Below are 19,289 nucleotides of genomic sequence, written 5' to 3'. Positions count from 1 at the left end.
TTGAGTCCACCCTCTCACCAAACACCAGCATATCAACTAAACCTCAGGACATATACAAGGAAATATACAAGAAAAAGTGATGAATAAGCAAGATTCTGTAAGAATCCTCTTGCATATTATTTATTAATATAAAAAGCATTTCTGCTGTGTATTTGATGAATTCCAGAACTACCTTAAGTATACCTGAGGTAGGAAGCAGGGGGAAAAAATACCACAATCTTAGTAATGGATAAGAGGGATCAGTTATAATTTACTCTAAGTGGGTTGAATTTTTCTAGGTCTTCTTCTAGGCTACAAACTCTTCTGGATGCCTTGGCTAGGATGGCTCTGCTTTGTACTCCGCACAAGAAGCTTCAGTATCAGGAAGGGGATGTTTTTAAAGCCTTCCAGGAGCATATCATCCGCATTTCAGGAAAGCAAACAATGCTAGTGTCTAGAAAGGGAATGCCAGAGATCTCTGACTGCTTCTCATTACCCTTTACAACAATTTATTTATAATTGTAATTCTCTCTTTGCTGACAAAAGTGAATATATCTTCCTATAACAGTCATTCCAAAATGCCCTGCTTCTAATTAGAAAAAGAAATTTCATCCATTACCTATAATTTCAGTGATACAATTCAGTATAGCTGCAAAACAGTTTGCATTTGGTCCTAAGGGAAGGATAATGTCAAATTGCTTTTTCCAAGCTTCTGGTTTCCTCAGAAAATACTGACGTATAACTTCCCAAGTTAAAACAGATCTCAAAAAGGCAAATTAACATACCACAAACCTTGTTTTAAGGAGAATTTTCACAATTTTAAAGTTTTTATTCTAATACAAGAGATGATTCTTTTTCTAACTTAAATATTGAAATTTAACGAAGTGAAATGACTGCTTCTAAAGCAAGCAATCTGCAAAGAATTAAAGGCTGGTAAGTATAAGTCACTACTCATAATGTGAAGAGAAGCAAAAGCTAAAAAACATATAATGTTGTCAACAAACATAAAGTGATAGCTGGGCATACAGTGCCAAGGGCATAAAGCACAAAACCGGCACAAATACAGATGACTGAAAGACTCTTATCTCAGATGCACATGCACAAATACACCAAAATATGAGGAGCGATTTCTTTGAAAATGTTCTGATTGTTATTTTCAAAGTCAAATATCTTATCAAATTACTGTTCTGAGCAATGACAGAATGCTCAACAAGCAGTCAAAATAAATACAAATAAAGGTAAGTTAAAGGTTTAATAGAGGATTCAATTACTATAAAAGATTGTGCCTGGCCTGCCACTTCATAGAGTGAAGAATAACTGCCTTTGTAGGTCACTTTTAGCCATTAATGTATTAAATTCTTTCTTGTGTTTTGCAATATATCCTTCTCTTCATATATATGAGTAGAACATATTGGTTAATGAAACACGTTAAAAATATATTTCTTACACATCAAAAGCCAAGAAAAAGTACTGTGAAATCCAATAAACAGCATCACAGTATTCACTTCCTTAAAAGTTCAAACCTCCAAAGCTAATGCAGATGCTTAAATAATAAAACACACCATTATATTGTTAAAATTGTATTAAACTCCCTCAATACTCCAATTTCTTAACTTGTAAGTTTGACCCAAGCAAAACTACTCCCATTGTTTTTAGTGGTCAAAATACCTATCTATCATTTTATCTAGATATTTTTTCAGAACTTGCTATCACATACAAGTAACAATCACATATTTTTAGAAAGTAGTTGTACATACCTATTGTATCAGCTTTGCTAAATCTTCGTGTGACAACATTATTCATATTTCCATTTTCACACAGTTTTAATTCTGTTAGATATACTTCTACTTTGCAGTGCTTTACAAACATACCCTGTTCAACAACCTGAAAAACAGAATGGGATCACATGTCAGCCCGAGTGTGTTTTCATATACACACGCTTCAAAATATTTTTGAGAACTCTTCAAGAAACTGTAGTTCATGCAATATAAGACACTTAATAAATGCAAAGAATTAGAACTAAAATTCTCCTATAAATTTTAGTAATACAGTAAACTAGAAAGTACTTTTTTCCATGATGACGATTGTCTTACCTGTGTATTTCAATGCCTTTCAAAGTGCTAAGTACAGTAGATATCACAAATATGCAACCTTAATCTAAAAGTACTTGATCAAAAGGTAAAAAACACACAAAGCTAATTTTATCCAAATACTACTGTATTATTGTATACTATTGTATACTACTTCCTCAGAACATCAAGAACTTGTTTTCACAGTTAGAGTATTATCAAAAATATAATACACAGTAATAAAATCTGGATATCACATTTTAAACAAAACATACAAATCTTCCACTTACATTCCAATAATGAATACATTCATTTGAAATTTTACCTACTCATTACAGTTGTTTATTATATATTTGGAATTAGTTAAATATACAGGATTTTTTTGTTTTTTAATAAAAGTAAAATTTAGAAAAAATATTCAGGGTCACCTCTTAAATGTTTTTCCCTTTGATCTTCCAAAGTGTAACTGCAGTACTCTTAGTCATGTAGACTGCTCTAAAAATAACCATCAGCCTGATATGTGATACATCTGACAAATACGGTTAAAATAAAGCTACCAGCTAATTGATAGGAGAGATCTATCGGCTGTACAAATAAAACTTATATGTATGTGCCATAGGAAAAAATGAAGAAATTAATGAATTATTTCATTGCTTACCTTAGCTTTAATGACGGTCAATCATGGCACTTAAAAATGCATCTTAATTTGAGTAGCTTGGTAGTTTTCAGCTACTAGTCACAACAAACTAGTAGCAGTAAACAAAATTATGGAGCATGGCTAAGACACTTCTAAGAATAAAAACCGACACTCTAGAGGTAGTATGTACAAGAAGCCTTAACATTATTTGATGTAGATGTAATACAAAATTTTATCAATTTAAAATTTGGATCCACATTTCAAAAATAGCTGATGTAACAAAGCGGATGAAAGAAAAGTATACCATATTTATGAAAAATAAAAGCAACCCATAAAGGCAGACAGGAAAAATAGTAATGAATGACAGAAGCATTAGAAACAAAAATGCTGAACTGGAATATGCTTCTCAGAGCATAACTGCTGTTCATGTTGGTAGAAAGTAACAAAGCTATGCCAGTTTACCTGGCCACTCATTATACTCCATGCATTTTTCCAGTTAGCTACTTCCAAATGGAATGGAAGTTACTCTAATTTCACTGCTCTCCCCTTCCATTTTCCGCCCAAACTGAAAAAATTAGACCTTTTACTTTACCATGATGATGGAAGAGTATGCAGTTTACTGAACTCCATCTTCAGAAAAAACAGTTAAAAGTTGATAACAGATATATATCTTTAAAGAGAGTTATTTTAATGGATTTCAGCTCTTAAAACAACTAGACAAAAAGACATTTCAGAGATGTCTCTTTAACACAAAACCAAAAAACAAACAACTACTTTATCATATTACAAAAAATACTATAAAACCCTTAAATGAACTTCTTCTACAGCTGTATCTACCATTTATTTGAAGAGTGGACTTCAAGTAAGCAGCCAGCATGCATCATGCATGCAGTTAGACCACACTTATGACGTAAGAAGGAAACAAAAGTTGTATTACACCAGAAATCATAAAACTAAATTTTAAGGCTAGTATTTTTTCAGCAATTTAAAAAGAATTAAAATAAAGATCCCTATAACTGGAAAAATACACTCTAGTGGTCAATACAGAAAGAATAAATATACCAAACTGCATTTTAAAAACTAAGTAATTCAGTCCAGTGAGGATGCAACTGTAATCACTAACTTGAAAACTTTAAGAAATAACACAAGCAAAAAAAGACTATATGATCAATAAACCGCTGAAATGTCCTATCACCTTAACAATAAGGGTGCTATGTGGTGGAGCACAGAAAAAGAAATTTAAAGATGTTAATTCTTCATTATCTTATACTGATGGAGGGCCACATCATCCACCATACTATGGACTTCAACTTGCATTGAAGTAAGCTTTTTGCTCAAAGAAGTAACTCACTTAGCAAGCAGCTGAGTACAGTGTGCTTCTCATAGATAAACTACCAATTACTTCACCAATGTTAACATTACTAGAGCCAGGCTTTCACTAACATAGTCAATGCAGTTTCAGTTTTATTTACCTAATTACATAATCATTTGCATTAATAGCCATACAAGCTTCTAAAGCAAATTCTTCTTGAGGTATTTATTAAGAAAACTTACTTCCAGAAAAAGAAAGTATTATATCCTTTGCATCCCCTTGCCTCAATGTCACATTTAAGCCTCAAAAATTTGAATAAAAATTAGATATCAACAAGACTCTAAAACAGGAGTTCTCCATATGATGATCAGAGGCCAGGACTTTAAAGCCTGCTAATAAATTCCTGTGCAACTCCTGCATATTTGCAGGACTACATCTGAATCATATTCATCCCAGTAGGCAGTTAAAGAGTACCTTGCGTGCAATTGGCTCTTGACCTTCCATCAGTGTGTACCAGCTCACTAGCCTATTCCAGCCTTCAGTGGGCAAAAGGATGTAGTCCAGCTCATCAATGAGATGTTCCTTGAGAGACTGAGAATCACCATCTATAAGAGAAAGATTATTTTCACTTGAATACTGTAATTCTTTACTTGAGTTTTTAATGTAACATTTTTCACATAAACAGCAGACAAAATATTTTGAGTCACAGTTGTGTTACCAGTATTACAGTGTTCAAAGGCCTTCTGAAACGATGTAGGCAAACTATCCTGTTCATGCTTACCACACCTATTACAGGTGGTATTCCTTTACTGTATGACTGACAACTTTATATCCCCATGCAATTATAAGCACCTAGTTTGTTATCATACATCATCCTAGCTTTCAGAGAAACCAATTCATTCCTCCCACTCACTTCACACATATTCCCACATCATCATGGGTACTTCCACAGCTGAAAATGAGAATGAGTATATATAACTGTAAATTCAAAGTTTGAAGTTGTCCACCCTATGTCAGACTAGAAAAGTATCACGGACAACCTCCTATTCAAAGGATCCTATGTGCTCTGGAAACAGTCATTACAAAATTCTTTGCAGAGAAAGGGAGATGCTGCATTTGAATGAAGCACAACTTGGAATCTCTGTAGATAACCAGCATGCTTTTAGCTTTCATTCAATTCTTATTACTAGCAGCTACCTTTTAGGACTAAGACATGATTCCAGATGTGAGCCACTGTGAGCTTCAAATATTTAGGGCAGCTCTGTTTCTGTCTGGAAGCATCACATTGTAACTGGGAGCACAGTGTGGGGAGAAATCCATGAGCACTTCAGGTCTACGTAACTCTTCACAAAATTCATATGGTATTTCTGCACTATTCTTGTATCGTGAGGTGTAATTTGGCTTCTATTATCTCCTTCTAAAAATACCAACATTATTTCTAGTACAATTTTTTCAGAACCATTAAAGATACACCCTGATTCTGACAATTCAGTCTCGCATATACAACACCATTTTCTATGATGAACAATCAGCTACTCTAAATAACTACTTCCTTGTGCCCGCTTTGACGATGTTATCTCTTCTTTTGAAAATGACATGTGCATTACATCACACTCAACAGTTTTGCACATGTTGAGATTAACTGAAATCTCTGTTGCTTTTCACTGCCCTCACTTCATCCAAATATTCTGGAAACAACGGAGAAGTATTTAAGTAATATAAGCACAACATACTGCTTCAGTTTCCTGGAATCAGCCTTTTGTGAATTCAATTACAGCTTTCCTTATCACTGTATTACACTGTAGAATATCTGAGAAAGCATGCCCATTTTAGACTTTTTTGTTCTTCATATAAGGTGTGCATTTTTAAGGAGAGCAGCATGAAAGCAACTAGAGCATACTACTATTAAGATAAAAACTGCCAAAGATTAAAATTCAAGCATTTTCAGGGTCAGTTTATGCTACATAGAAAACCTAGTACAGAGGATTATTGCTTCGCAATGGGTGAAAGAGAAAGCTATTATTTGTTGGGCACTAATGGCCTTAATTTTAAAACTACCTTTAAACAGGAACAGCAGATGTCAGAGGGTAACTGGATGCAGGGAATCACTGCCAACGTGGAGCCATAGTTTAGAACCATGAATGAGCAAAAACTGAAGTTCACAACCCCTGATGCTGTCTATTTTGAAAGGGGCACTGGTAATGTCAAAACAACAGGATACAGGTTTTCAGAAGTTTTTAGGAAAATTGCTAACACGACTTAAATAAATTTAGACAGCTAACCCTAAAGTAGGCCTCATAACAACAGTAACTTTAAACATAATCTGAACATGTATGTAGATTAAGTTATAAACGGTACAGATGAACGAACAGTGTTTGGCACAACTAGAAATGACCTATTTTTGAAAGGGAAGGCACAAAAGAAAACAAGCTGATGCTACCTCACTGAGGACAAAAAGATGTTGCTACATCTGATGTCAGCTAAGATGTAACACCTGAACATCCTTGACTCACTGCAAAATTTACTACAAGAACAGACAAAAGATCTAAATCCTCACAGTTCAGAAAACAAAGCACAACACTCACCTGGAGCAAAAAGACCCTAACGTTTTTGGATGGAAGAGAACATACAGATGTATATGACGATACAGCACCTCCTACAAAGGCACTGGTCAGCATCACACATATACACCAATTCACACTGACAATTAGTAGAATATTGTACAACAAATTTATGAATGATGCAATCATCTTTAACATATAAGTTGCAAAATAATGAGATACTAATTACAGAAGTTTTGAATTAAGAAAACCAAGAGTTCATCAAAAACCCTGTGAGGATGGAAAAACTGGTATTTTTATGTGCTAATAGAACAAGCAGTATTATTAATTACCTGTAAATGCAAAGAAGAAAGCCAGTTAATCATTTGCTCGATTTTGCAGATTAAATATTAAAAGCATTAATGGTATTTTGATACTGGGCATTAAATACAGAATTTGAAGTGAAGACTAAAATATGACGAAAAGTATTTTGAGACCTGTGTTCAAAAATTTGGCTACTGTTCAGCAAAAGGCAGTTGAATCTGAGTAATTAAAGCACTGACAGAGTTTAACATAACACAACAAGACCATAAAGAAAATAGGAAATTATCCTCTACCTCGTCACACAGCTCAAGTCACTGAACTGAATAATACCTGAATAATACTGAATATAATAACTGAATAATGCTTCTTCAATTGTTACAGAACTACAGCAAGGGCTTGGGGCTCTATTACAGAAGTAAGTTTTAGAGTTCAGCTTAAAAATCTTATTTTAAATCAACCAATTTGGTTAAGCTACCAAAAAAAGGGAAATCATAGTGAACTCAAGCTACCTTTTCATCAACTTGACTAATTTTCAGTTCTCAAGAAAACCCAAAATCTCATTATAAACTAGGAATTTGTTCATTATTCCATATTTTGTTACCATTACAAAAAAGTTCCAATAATTGTATTTATAAAATTGTGATTTATTAGGGAAATATATGCCAGTTCCCTTGCCATGATCGGAAAAGAAATGAAAATTTTTACCTTTATATATGCTGAGGTTCATCTACACTGCCAACTTCAAAAGATAGACAATCTGTGACAACTTCACACTTAAAGTACTATCAGATTATTTCACAGTGAAAGGCAGTTACCTTTGAGAAGTCCAGAGTTGTCGATAGGACCAGGATACACATTCTGATCTCCCATCTGGTATTTGTCCCAGCTGTCAAAACCAACATATTTTTTCCACTGTTTGAACCAGCGACTATCCACTAGATACCTTAAAAGGAAGAAGACATACATATTAATTACTGGCATGCTACTACCTCCTACTTAATTCATAATAATGCACCAGCATTCATCAGCCTTGTGAAATGACAACCACCATCACCATCTCCTACCAGTAAGGACTTCACCTGTAGTCAGTTTATGACCTCACTAACAGCACCAGGTACAGTTTTGCAAGACTGCCAATACAACATACCAGAGGCTGAAAAATGACATGCTGAAAAAAAAAAAAAAACATTTTCCTTTTTTGCAACTTTAATTCCTGTTCTTGACTTTTGAAACCAGGAAATTCAAGTTAAATCTCTGTAATTAGACAGCCCTTTAAAAAAGTAAGAGAATTTTTAGTAAGGAACTGTCTACTGATGTAGTTTTATTTATAACATTAATGTGCAACTTAAAAAACTTCAGGAATCTGATGCCTTGTCAAGAACCAGAGAGCATATTTTCCTCCTCTGAGTCAACATCAACACAAACAGTAAATACTCTGCTTTCGACAGAGGACTAGATGTTCCTCCTACAAATAATTATCAACATCACACTTCCATATAAAGCGATTATATCTCTAATCTCAGCTCTACAGTGTTTTTATCCAGATTAAACTGTTGTCACAGTCTGGCTTTTACAAAGTCCAGTGATACCTGCATTTTATACCTTTTTTGTTCAGATTTTCTTTAAGATCAAGATACTAAATTTGTTCAGTGATGCTCAGATTTTATTTATTTTTTTTAAGATACCACGTGCATTATTCCTTCTTCCTAAAAGTATTTATCTCTTCCGCCTGGTCCATCCCAAATCTTTTGCTACTATGTTACTATGAATTTGATTAATCTGACATGCCCTTGCCTTTTGCTTTATACACTGTTTTCATTCTCATTAACATACTTAAGGGCAAGAGCATTCTCCCTTTTCTCTTCTGCTGTGACCATCCAGCTCTATCCTATAAGAGCTGTAACTGGGCATGGTTATGAATGCAGTCACCACCAAACCTGCTAGACTTGTCCCATTGGCCTCTACTTTCTTGACCTAAATTTGAATGAACTACGAATCCTAAGAAGGAAAGATACAATTTTACACAGAAGAGAAACTACCATACAGGCAAACTGCCTTCATTTTAACTAATGCTTAAGAAATTATTGCTCCTGGAGAATCATTTTACTTTTCAAATTCTTTGTGTTAAATGTCTTATCACACCCCGGTAACAGAGTGATTAATACAAATTTTTGATAATAAAATTGAACAGCGTGAGAAAGTCTGGGGTCCACTGTTCTAGATTTTAAATATTCAAAATTATCTATTTCAACATTTCATCAAATTTCTTTTTCCACATCCAATTAATTTTGCCATCAATGAAAATTTGCTATACAGTATCTCCTTAGGGTCCTTCCTAACATTTCTGTTTCCCAACATTAGGAAACGTTGCTGTTTCCTAACACAAAGTGCAAAAAATCTTTCATGACTTCCTTTCACATTTAGGAATTAAATTTAGAAATCTCTTCAAGCTCAAATAACAGCCTAATATTTCTTGTATTAAGAAAGCTGAAAGGCCACTTATAAATCATGCAAGTATGTAAGAATGTTAAAAACTAAACAGCAGTCAAGTTCCTTTACCACAAACTAGAGGTAACATGCACTACATGGAAAATAAAGGTTTACTGAATTTATTTAGCCAAGAAAAAAAAATTTGCACATAGAGATTTTGAAAAATGCTAGCAGACACTATAGATGTGAATTCTTACAGCAAATTACTGGCTATAAGCATGCATATGCACATACATGTATATCTGTGTTTTATACACATTAGGTGTTTTCATGAACATTCTGCTACTTTTCCTTTAACAGAAATCCGGTACAGGTGAGAAAAGCTACGTCGAGTTATTATTGAACACAGATACAGTAGCTGTAATCTTCTCTCTTATCCTGGTTTAAGAATGGTATTTCCCAGTTTAGTACTCTGAATAAAAAACCCCAACCATAAACTGCTCCCCTTCCCCCATCCCACAAAAAGCAGAGATTACAGGCTGATAATAACAATTTACTGGAAATAGAAATAAGAAAAATTAACAGTAACAGCAGTAATATTAACAACAGAAGTGTTAAAAAGAGGGTGATTTACATGCAAAATGCTTATCCTGGGGGTCAATGAACAATGGATGGGTTTCTTCCTCCAGCCATGCCCTTCCTCATCCTGAAGCCACACCATTCTTCTCCCAAGCAGGAGCCTTTGACTCCCAGCCCTGGGGGTGATAAAGCATAATAACCTGGACAAGACCAGGGCTGGGCTCCAGGCTCCATTCTCTCACCATGGAAAAGTTAACTCTGTCCTGGCCAAAACCAGAACACCTGACTACAAGAACTTGCTCTTAATCAAGACCTGAAATACTACTTTTCCAGTAAGATTAGAGAAATCAGAAATTTGCATTCAAATGCCATACACTACCCTCATTTTATGCAAGAAGGGTATGCCATATTAAAGATTATGGTGAGGAAAGGAAAAAAAAACCAACAGGAGCACAATGACACCATGCTCAGTTTAAGGCGAATGAATCGACCTGCTAAAGCACTTCTGTAGCTAAAATCCAGACTTCTTTGCATTAATGCAAAAAGTAATAATCAGAGATTTATAAGTTAAAGCTTTTGACTCTAAAAAACCATTCAATACAGCATTCTCACCAAGATCAACAAGACTACTCATCTGCACAAGAGAAGGCAATTGGAATGCCTTAATTTATTGGAATGCAACTTAATTTATCTTTTCATCAGTGTCAGAATATCCATGATACAATCATCCACCTGAAAACTAATTATTACCTATGAGGGATGTCCAGTAATTTAAGAGGAAGCTCAAGTAAACAGAACTGTATCTGCTAAACATTCTTTTCTTAAATGATACTTGATCCCTTTTAAAAGAAAAACTATTAAAAACTTGGGGTATGCACTTGGACCTGATACACTTCCTGTAATGTATGTGGTCTCAGATACAAAAATAGCAGACCATGCACTAGTAAAACAGAGACCAAAATATAAGTATATTAAACTTGGTACAATGTTTTGCCTTTATTTTTGTTACTATTACCTAATACAGGAAAGAGTTCCAAATGAGCCTAATGCTACAGTAGTTTTTTGAACTGTGGACCTGACCAAGAAGGCTACGCCAGAACTCCCCATGCAAGTTACAATGCATGGTACATCCAGCTTTTAGAATTATGATTAACAAATGTTTGTTATCTTATAGAAACAAGATTTCACTCAATCAGGAAACACAAGTTTTGCTCTCTGGCATGTCATCAGATTAGTTAGTGAGCAGGACAACCAACCCATCTTCTGAGGTAAAACAAATCTGGAAGACTTGAATAAAGATTAAAATCAAGAACAGTCTCAAATTTCTAGATATTCTGCTTTGAGGGACAAACCTTAAAAACTTAAGACAACTGCACAGCCAAATGGACTGGTTAACTCTAACACAGCTGATATCTGACATTTATAGATATCTCAAATCAGTCAACTCAAATTGATTGAAGAAAGTAGTACAACCAAGTCACTTAGAGCCAACTGGTTGATAACACAGAACACTGGAATAGCCCCAAACCTTTACTTAAAAGTAAGCAAAAACATGCATGCACCATTTGCTGAAAATTACACTCAAATATGGAATTTTCAGTATTAATAATACTGGAAATATCTGTACAATTTAATTAGCTGTAGGAGCTTTTTCTTGGTCATATTATGTATACCTATAATTTTCTTTGTGCAAGTAGAACCAACAACTATAGAACACGTGAATACGTTCCAGTTCAAGTCTCGCCTGCTTCATTACCCAGTATTTACTTCTGAGTAGAGCTTCAGATTGCTCCTTAAAATGTATCTGCTCTTTTCTGTAAAATGTTTCTTGCCTGTCTGAAGTGGATTATCATATACAAGGGACAATTTACACTCTAGAGTCCTCTGGAATGCCAGATAATGGAATAAAACATGAGGAAATGGAATGAAGCTGCAAGAGGGGAAGTTCATACCCGACATCATTAAAAGCCTGAGAGGGTGGCTGATCACTGGAACAGGCTCCTTAAGGGAAGTGGTCACAGCACCAAGCCAGTCAGTTCAAGGATCATCTGGAAGACACTCCCAGCCATATGGTTTAGCTTTAGGCAGTCCTGCAAAGAGCAGGAAGTTGGATTCCCTGTCCCTTATGGGTCCCTTTCAATTTGGGATATTTGGCCTTGGCCAGTGGTCAGTCCATCTGGAACTGACTGGCATTGGCTCTGTAAGACACAGGAGAAGCTTCTGGCAGCTTCTCCTAAAAGCCACCCCTGTAGCAACCCCACTTTCAACACTTTGCCATGCAAACCCAATAAAATTGGGTCACCCAATTAAATTTACCAGGAAAGACTGTATCATGATCAACTGCTGAGACTCAAGTCAGCCCAAACTATGATTACTTACAGCCTTTTGCAGATTAACATGCAAGTACAAAAAGTACAAATTCATTTCTTAAATAAAAACTCAACAAATAATAATAATAATAATAATAATAATAATCATCATCAATTTTAAGTTTATGAAAGTTTTAAAATTTCACAGCTGTATGACTACATGGAAATTGTTCACTGAACGAAAGAAAGTACTAGCAGGAAACTTACTGATTTTTAAAATTCTCCCATAGTTTTTAACTTTTCAATGTAATTAAAGTTCTACCTGTGATTTACTGTATATTTGGACTTAATAAAACTAATTAACATAATAGAAACATTACACAAGTACAACAGCATTCATTCTTTGTGTCAACATCCAAGTTGAAAGAAAAATATCTGAACAGTATGACTAAGATCTTGGTATTTCGTACTGCTGTCAAAAGCATTCTGAACTCTTGTGACCATTATATGCAGACGGAATTCAACAACATGTAACCTAGATTTATTTATATTGACTGATACATCAGCTCTTTGAATTCAAAATCAAACCAGAAAACTTTAATATGCAATAAGGACGCTTCACAGAGAGACACTCATTCTGCACTGTATACTGCTGGGACATCATATCCTCTGAACAGAAGCTATTTCACTTTTAACAGTAAAACTGTGCAAATTGTCCAGAGAGATAGGTGAGGATTTTTTCTACTCTCCTCACTGTGCATGAGTACAGATTAAGCAATACAGAGGACAAAGTAGAACAACTGTTTTGCAGAAAGCAAATTAGGACTCCTGCTTAAAGGCACAGCATCTGATTTTTGCTCCTGCACAACTGCAACTACAAAAATAAGAATGTAATGGGTTTGTATCTGTATTTCTACTTTGATTAAGGTGACCAAAACTGCTTGACCAAATACACTCACATTTAACAGATGCCTTCAAGTTCAATTTTCTTTCAGAATTAACAAGTTCTTCAAGTTCAAAACTGTTATAATTATTCTACTCTACCACACAAACCAAACCATCTTTTTATTAAAACAGAGGTAAACCCACAAGAAAAGATGCAGAAGTCAAAGACAAAAAAAATACAGTGTACCTCCAATTTTTAAGAAATCTAAGTATTCCAGATTCCTCTTCAGAAATAAGTGTTTAGTTCAACAAAATGCAGCAAGATTTCAAATCAGCTAATCAAATTCTCACTACAGCTCACAATATGTTCCACTCCCATAATATGCTGCTGTAGCCTAAGCAGCACAGTCTTCATCCATACTGCCAAGAGACCAACCAAAAAGTACAATTCAGTCAAAAGTAGTGGAGTGCAATTTTATGTTAAATTTTCAGTGTGAACATTATATTAACAACCATGTGTTTCGTATACCCTTAGAAATCTTCCATTTAAGACTTTTCATTAAAAAATAATATAACAAATCAATTTTCAGGTAAAAGCCTGGAACAAACATGATTTTAACATGCTCTCACCCTACCTAATCAATTAAAACAGAAGAAAAATGCATCTACTTACTTCCACTGTAAGTGTTGTCTAGAAGAACTTAAATCTTTGCAAACCACTGGTCACATGCAACATCATTCCTTAAGCAGTAGGAGAAACCTAACACCAAACTTCAACCACCAGGTTTAAAAGTCATAATCAGCAATTTAAACTTCATTTGAAAAAAAAAACAAAAACAAAAACAAAAAACCAAACAAACAAACAAACAAAAAACCAAAAAACAAACCTCCATCCAACTCTTAATCTATCCTTGGAACACTGACATAGTGTTCCTTGTTTCTCATTTTATGAAGTTACCAAAATAATTTAGAATATCATTGCAAGGATTATTGAAGTGCAGGTCCATAACATCTCATCATGCCCTCAGTGAAATCAAGTAAAATCTTCCATTAACATTCAGTCTAGCTTCTGTTCATGTACAATGCAATCATGGATGCTGAAATGTGGAAAACCCTGAGACGACAGTCCTGAGAAAAAGGTACATGGCCTGACTCTTGGGGATGTCCTGTGCAGGGCTGAGTTGGACTTGATCTTTGTGGGTCCCTTTAAATCCATCATGTTCTTTGAAGACCACAGGGTAAAAAGCTATTAAAGCTAAGCTCTTCAGCATCGAGGTTGTCATCAATGATGGGCACTGCATGGTTTTTAAGCAGGGCTACAAATGTCTGTTCATCAAGATCCATGAGTTTTCATCACAGCCAGAATTAAAATGCTTAAATGTTCAGTGGGGAAATTCACTTCTGGAGGAAAAATTCTTCAACGTTGAACTTACCAGATCTACTAATCACTCACTGGATTTTTACCCCACTTCATTTTTACTTACTCTCTCCAGTGACCAAGTATTACAACTGAAGAGGCAATGAAATTCTCACCAGTTAAGAAAAGAATATCTTTTCACCATCCAGGAAATGTACTGTATGGATCACAACAGTACTCTACCTAGACGTAGCAGAAATTCAGAAGTGATGTGTATCAGGCACATCTGAAAACCAAAAATACTATACTCCTGTGGTTTTACTACTTAGCACGTCTTAAAACACCAAGAAATTATTAAGAATCTATCTCATCACTCTTATGAAGTGAGGACTGGCACCAAAATTCATTGGCTAACAGGGCTGAAAATCAACATCTTCCTTCTGGCCTAAACCTGACTAGCCTTAGTTTACATAGTGCCTTAAATCTTTATCTGCTCGTCTAAAAATCCTCATCCTAGAAGACATCTTCCTCTTACATAACTATTTCAGCACGACTCAAAATTCTAGCAAAACAAAGGTTCTCCAAGCTCTTCTCTGAAACACAAGGCTTCTGCTTTCCCTACTAGGTTTTGAGATGTCTGAACTCATTCTAAATAAACACATTCCATCACATATGGACACCAGTACAGGCCAGTAGAATGGTTTCACAAGTATATTCTGCATACATTACATACAAACTGCTACTTGGTATTCCCCATTCAAATATCTAATGATTGCATTTGTTCCCTCAGCCACTAAATAAACTCAGTGTGATAGTTTTTGTCCACTGTAACCACCTAATTCTTATCCAAGTAACTTCTATACTCTCATCAACTCACAAATTGTTATGGCAAGCAATAGATGAAAGAACACAGTGGGGAAACTCTGGGAGGAAGAGCGAGAAAAAGTAGTAAAAACTGATTGCTGACCTGTTAGCTATTTTTACGTCACTATCACACACTTTAAGTAAAACTTTTATTTTCAGGTGATACCTAAAGGTGAGAAATATGGTTACATATCCTAGACCACAGATGGACAATATGTGCAAGAGGTAGCAAAGAGTCTGAAAGCATTTGTAATGTCATATCTGAGCTACTGAGACAGTATCTCTGACTAAAGTCAGGGCAGAAGCCGGTTTTAAAGATAAAATAAAGAAATTACACCTTATATGAAGAAGAAATTACAGAGAAATCACCCAAGAAGTCACATGGGAAAAGTGACAGTCTTCCCCTCTATAAAAAACTGTTCCAAGATCAGTAACTTTCAGTATTGAAAACTGTACTTCTGTGATACTGTAAAAACAGAAACCTTGGCAAGGTTCTCAAGAATATCACTGCAGCTACAAAGGCATTAAATGACATCACCAAGACCATTTGGTTACACAAATTATACTGTGCCTAAAAATCTCATGAACATCACCAGCTCTTCAATTTCTGAGAGTAGAAGACATTGAGTGAGTTCAGATTTGCCTGCAGCTGTAACAACCAATAATTTTTGTCATTCTAAATGAGAAGGTAAAATCTCCTCATAATAAATTATCTTAACTTGTCAAGCACCAGCAGAATTTCAAAATATTGAGATGTAATCATACTGGATGCTAAAACTGTGAGACATAAAACAAAATGCAGCATTTTCTTCTTTTCCTAAAAAGAAGTCTAGGTCTTTCAACCTGAGAACCTGAAGATCCTTTGGACAATACTGCAAGAAGTAAAACTTATATTAATTCAAGTTCCATGGAACAGAAGTGTATTTTTTATACTGACTTTACTAACAAAAGTAGACATTATTCAAAAGAACTGATAAACAAAGGAAGTTCTTTCTTGGAAAAATCTGATGTTTATTAATTGTATGTTTGGAAAAATAAGATAAATTGAGAGACCGAAGAATCCTTAATCTCCCAGTTTAATTATTTAACTGGCCATGGAGAGCGCAAAAAAACCACTGGGACAAACTAGACCAAAGTCTTGTCCCTGCATCGGAAGCAGCTAAAAGACACAAACCTTGTCTGTCCATTGGAGCAATACAGCTTAATGCATAATATTCCCAAGCTACCCTTAAAAACATCTAATGGAACAAACTCTACAGCTTACTAAACCACCTGTACAACTGGTTTCTAATTCTAGCAATTCTTCTTCCAATACCTAACTCGAAAAATGTTGCATTTCAAGTCAATTTTATTTATTTTTCTCTGCAGTGTACATGAAGAACTAATGAAGAATTTCATCAGCTACTTCATAGTTGTCTCTAAGATTTGCCTCTCTTTGCCCTATTCTTTAGTTGCTTTTTTTCTTAGAGAAAACCCCCAAAGGTTTATACTTTCCATATGTAGCTTATTGTTCACTCTAAATTCTGAAGAACATGGAAGACTTTTTACGTATAAGCCAACATTTTTTAAAGGACTGCATTTGAGTATTTTAAAGCTCCAACAGAACAAGCTGGTACGGCACTGCTGAAAAATTTTTCAGCAGTATTTACTACTGAATCAATGCAATCCCGAATCATGGCTTACAGCAATTCAACTGTTGTTTCCTTACTGATGTCCCAAAAAAATGAAAAAGCCATTGACAAAAACCTATAAAAAATCATCTGGACTAAACATACCCTTTAATTTGTCAAGATAGCTGCACAGTCAAAATATACATCCTATGAATGTACAGGAATACACATTTATGTAGCTTGATTTAAAAGGTCACAAATAAAACTTCAAATGGACTTCGCTGTAGCTTGTTCAGTTTTAAAACACTTGACTTATATCAGTGTCAATCACAGCTAGGTATATTTTCACAGAACATTTAGAAGCTTTTCCCACATAACTGATTCTTTTGTACTGAAATACTGAACAGACTAAAAAAAGTAAACAGCACAGTAAACTTACTATGTCGGTAATTCTGTCAACTAGTCATAAAAGCACTATCACTTTGACCAATATTAGCCGCTTGAAACATTGTTTTAGTAACTGGGAACTACCCAACAGAACCCCAAAAAAAGCAATCTTGAAAGACAACAAGCCTGAGCACACTTCTACTACCGCTGGTCATTTTCGATGCTACCATGTGATTTCACTTCCCTTTTCTAGTTTCTTACACTCTTCCAGTTTCAAGAGCAGTCTGTTCGTATGCCAAAACTGAACATATACTCAGCAGTATTTGAATAATGCATCAGAATGTATGCTTCTGACACATGCTGCAGTATCAACACTGTTAAATATAGTCTTTTATAGAACTGGAACAGTGAGTGATGACAGCTGAAATGAGGTGGGCTAGTTCTACTTCTGTGTATTCATAGTTAATTTTCTTGTAAGTTAACGCTTCAGCCTTTGTCTTTGGGTGACAGTTTCACACAGGAAGAGATGAAGAGGTTGAGTCGTGGAAAAAGTGCCAGTTCTTTATTTTTTCCCCTCCTAAAAGAAAAAGTCCCATTTCCTAGTCTCGTACAACTACAAATATAGAAACTCAATTACCAAATACACGCCAAAAAGAGGTGCTTACTTAACCTAATTTTTTTCAACCGTGGATGACTCTGTTGACAATTTATATGACATAGGAAGAAGTATTTAACAACTGACCAGAAAAACATATTTTCCAAACGTTCATTGTCGAAAACGTATCATAAGGCCCGCTCGCACCTTCAGGGCCTCTTTCTTAGGAAGCTAACACGTCTATAGCCGCAATAAAATTTAAACTCAAGGCTTGTCACAGCCACAGACGGGCATTAGGGCACTTAGGTCGGGGTACAGATACAATTTCTGCCAACGTGAAGGTGAAGCCGGGGCCATTTCAGCCTGGATAATGGAAGAAACGCCTGATAGCAGAGCTCCTCTCCCCCACCTCAACACTCCTCGCGCAGCCAAAACAAGTCCCCCACGCGCTCCGGGCCCGCCATCCGGCGCTGCCCCCCGGCAGCCGCGCCGCTCCCTGCCTGCCCTCCCCCGCCGGGCGCTGACCTCGCTGCCTCCCCGCCTCCCGCCCGCAGCCCGGGCCAGGCCGAGGCCCCGCCGCACCCGGGCGGCTCCCCGCCTGGCAGGAGCCGCGGGAACCGAGCGGCGGGAAGCGCGGGGGACAGCACTGACTCCCTGCCCTTGTCACCCGCCTCCACTTTCCCGGCAGCGGGAGGGACGTCGAGCCACTCCCGGGAGCGGGGGGGCGAGGGGAAGGAGGTCGGTCCCTCCGGCAGCCAAGAGGCCCCGGGGGCGGGGGGCGCCGCCCGTTGCCGGTCCGCCCGAGCCCCCCTGCTCCTCCCTCACCAGGTGTCGCCCTTGCGGAGGGCGGTTTTGAGCAGTGCCGCGACGTCCGTGCGCTGGGTCTCCAGATCCGCCGCGCCTCCCTCCGCCATCTTCTCCGACCGGCAGCGGCAGCGGCGGCAGGAGCAGGAGCGCGCCGCGCTGCATGCTGGGAGTGACGCCTGCGGGGGGCGGCCGTGGCCCCGCCCTTCCCAGAAGCCGCGGGACGGGGACCGGAGCGGGCCCGGGCAGTGCAGCGCCCCCTCGCGGTCCGGAGGTCTTTCGTCCCGTCCCCCCTGTCCCATCGTCGCCCTCGGGCAGGAGACATTTCCCTCAGTGCCTTAATGGAAGAGCGTGTGCCGTTAGGTCCCTTGTGCCTCGCTACCGGATGAGTGGTTTGGATCACCATAATTCGTATGATGTTACCGTCTGCGCTGTTGTGCAAATACTGTGGCGGGTTCAAATAAGTCTTTGTGACTCTCGTTAGCTTTTCCAGACCTTCGCAGAAACCAACGGATAATTTGTTGTGCTTGTTTCAGTCACTCTTGCCTGAACCTTGTACAAACAGCGCAACCTGTTGCTTGACATTTCACACACACACACACACACCT

General features: G+C 36.9%; 1 protein-coding gene across 6 annotated transcripts in view; it reads right to left on the bottom strand.

Moving 5' to 3' along the window:
* Positions 1-18,867, bottom strand: part of USP15 (ubiquitin specific peptidase 15) — a 59,778-nt gene extending 40,911 nt beyond the window's left edge. For 2 of the 6 annotated variants that reach the window (XM_066319092.1, XM_066319093.1), the window contains exons 1-4: positions 18,703-18,867; positions 7,677-7,804; positions 4,472-4,602; positions 1,737-1,863 (exon numbers count right to left, since the gene is read on the bottom strand). In XM_066319092.1, the coding sequence (XP_066175189.1) occupies positions 1,737-1,863; positions 4,472-4,602; positions 7,677-7,804; positions 18,703-18,791 (475 nt within the window). In that variant the 5' untranslated portion in view covers positions 18,792-18,867. The remainder of the gene's footprint in view (positions 1-1,736; positions 1,864-4,471; positions 4,603-7,676; positions 7,805-18,702) is intronic. The other 4 variants (XM_066319087.1, XM_066319089.1, XM_066319090.1 and 1 more) reach the window with 3 other exon arrangements.
* Between the last annotated feature and the right edge of the window lie 422 nt (positions 18,868-19,289).

This window comes from Sylvia atricapilla, chromosome 5, assembly GCF_009819655.1.
Source record: "Sylvia atricapilla isolate bSylAtr1 chromosome 5, bSylAtr1.pri, whole genome shotgun sequence".
NCBI lineage: Eukaryota > Metazoa > Chordata > Aves > Passeriformes > Sylviidae > Sylvia > Sylvia atricapilla.
Note: the sequence above shows the minus strand (reverse complement) of the source record. Positions and strands in the feature narration are given on the sequence as shown.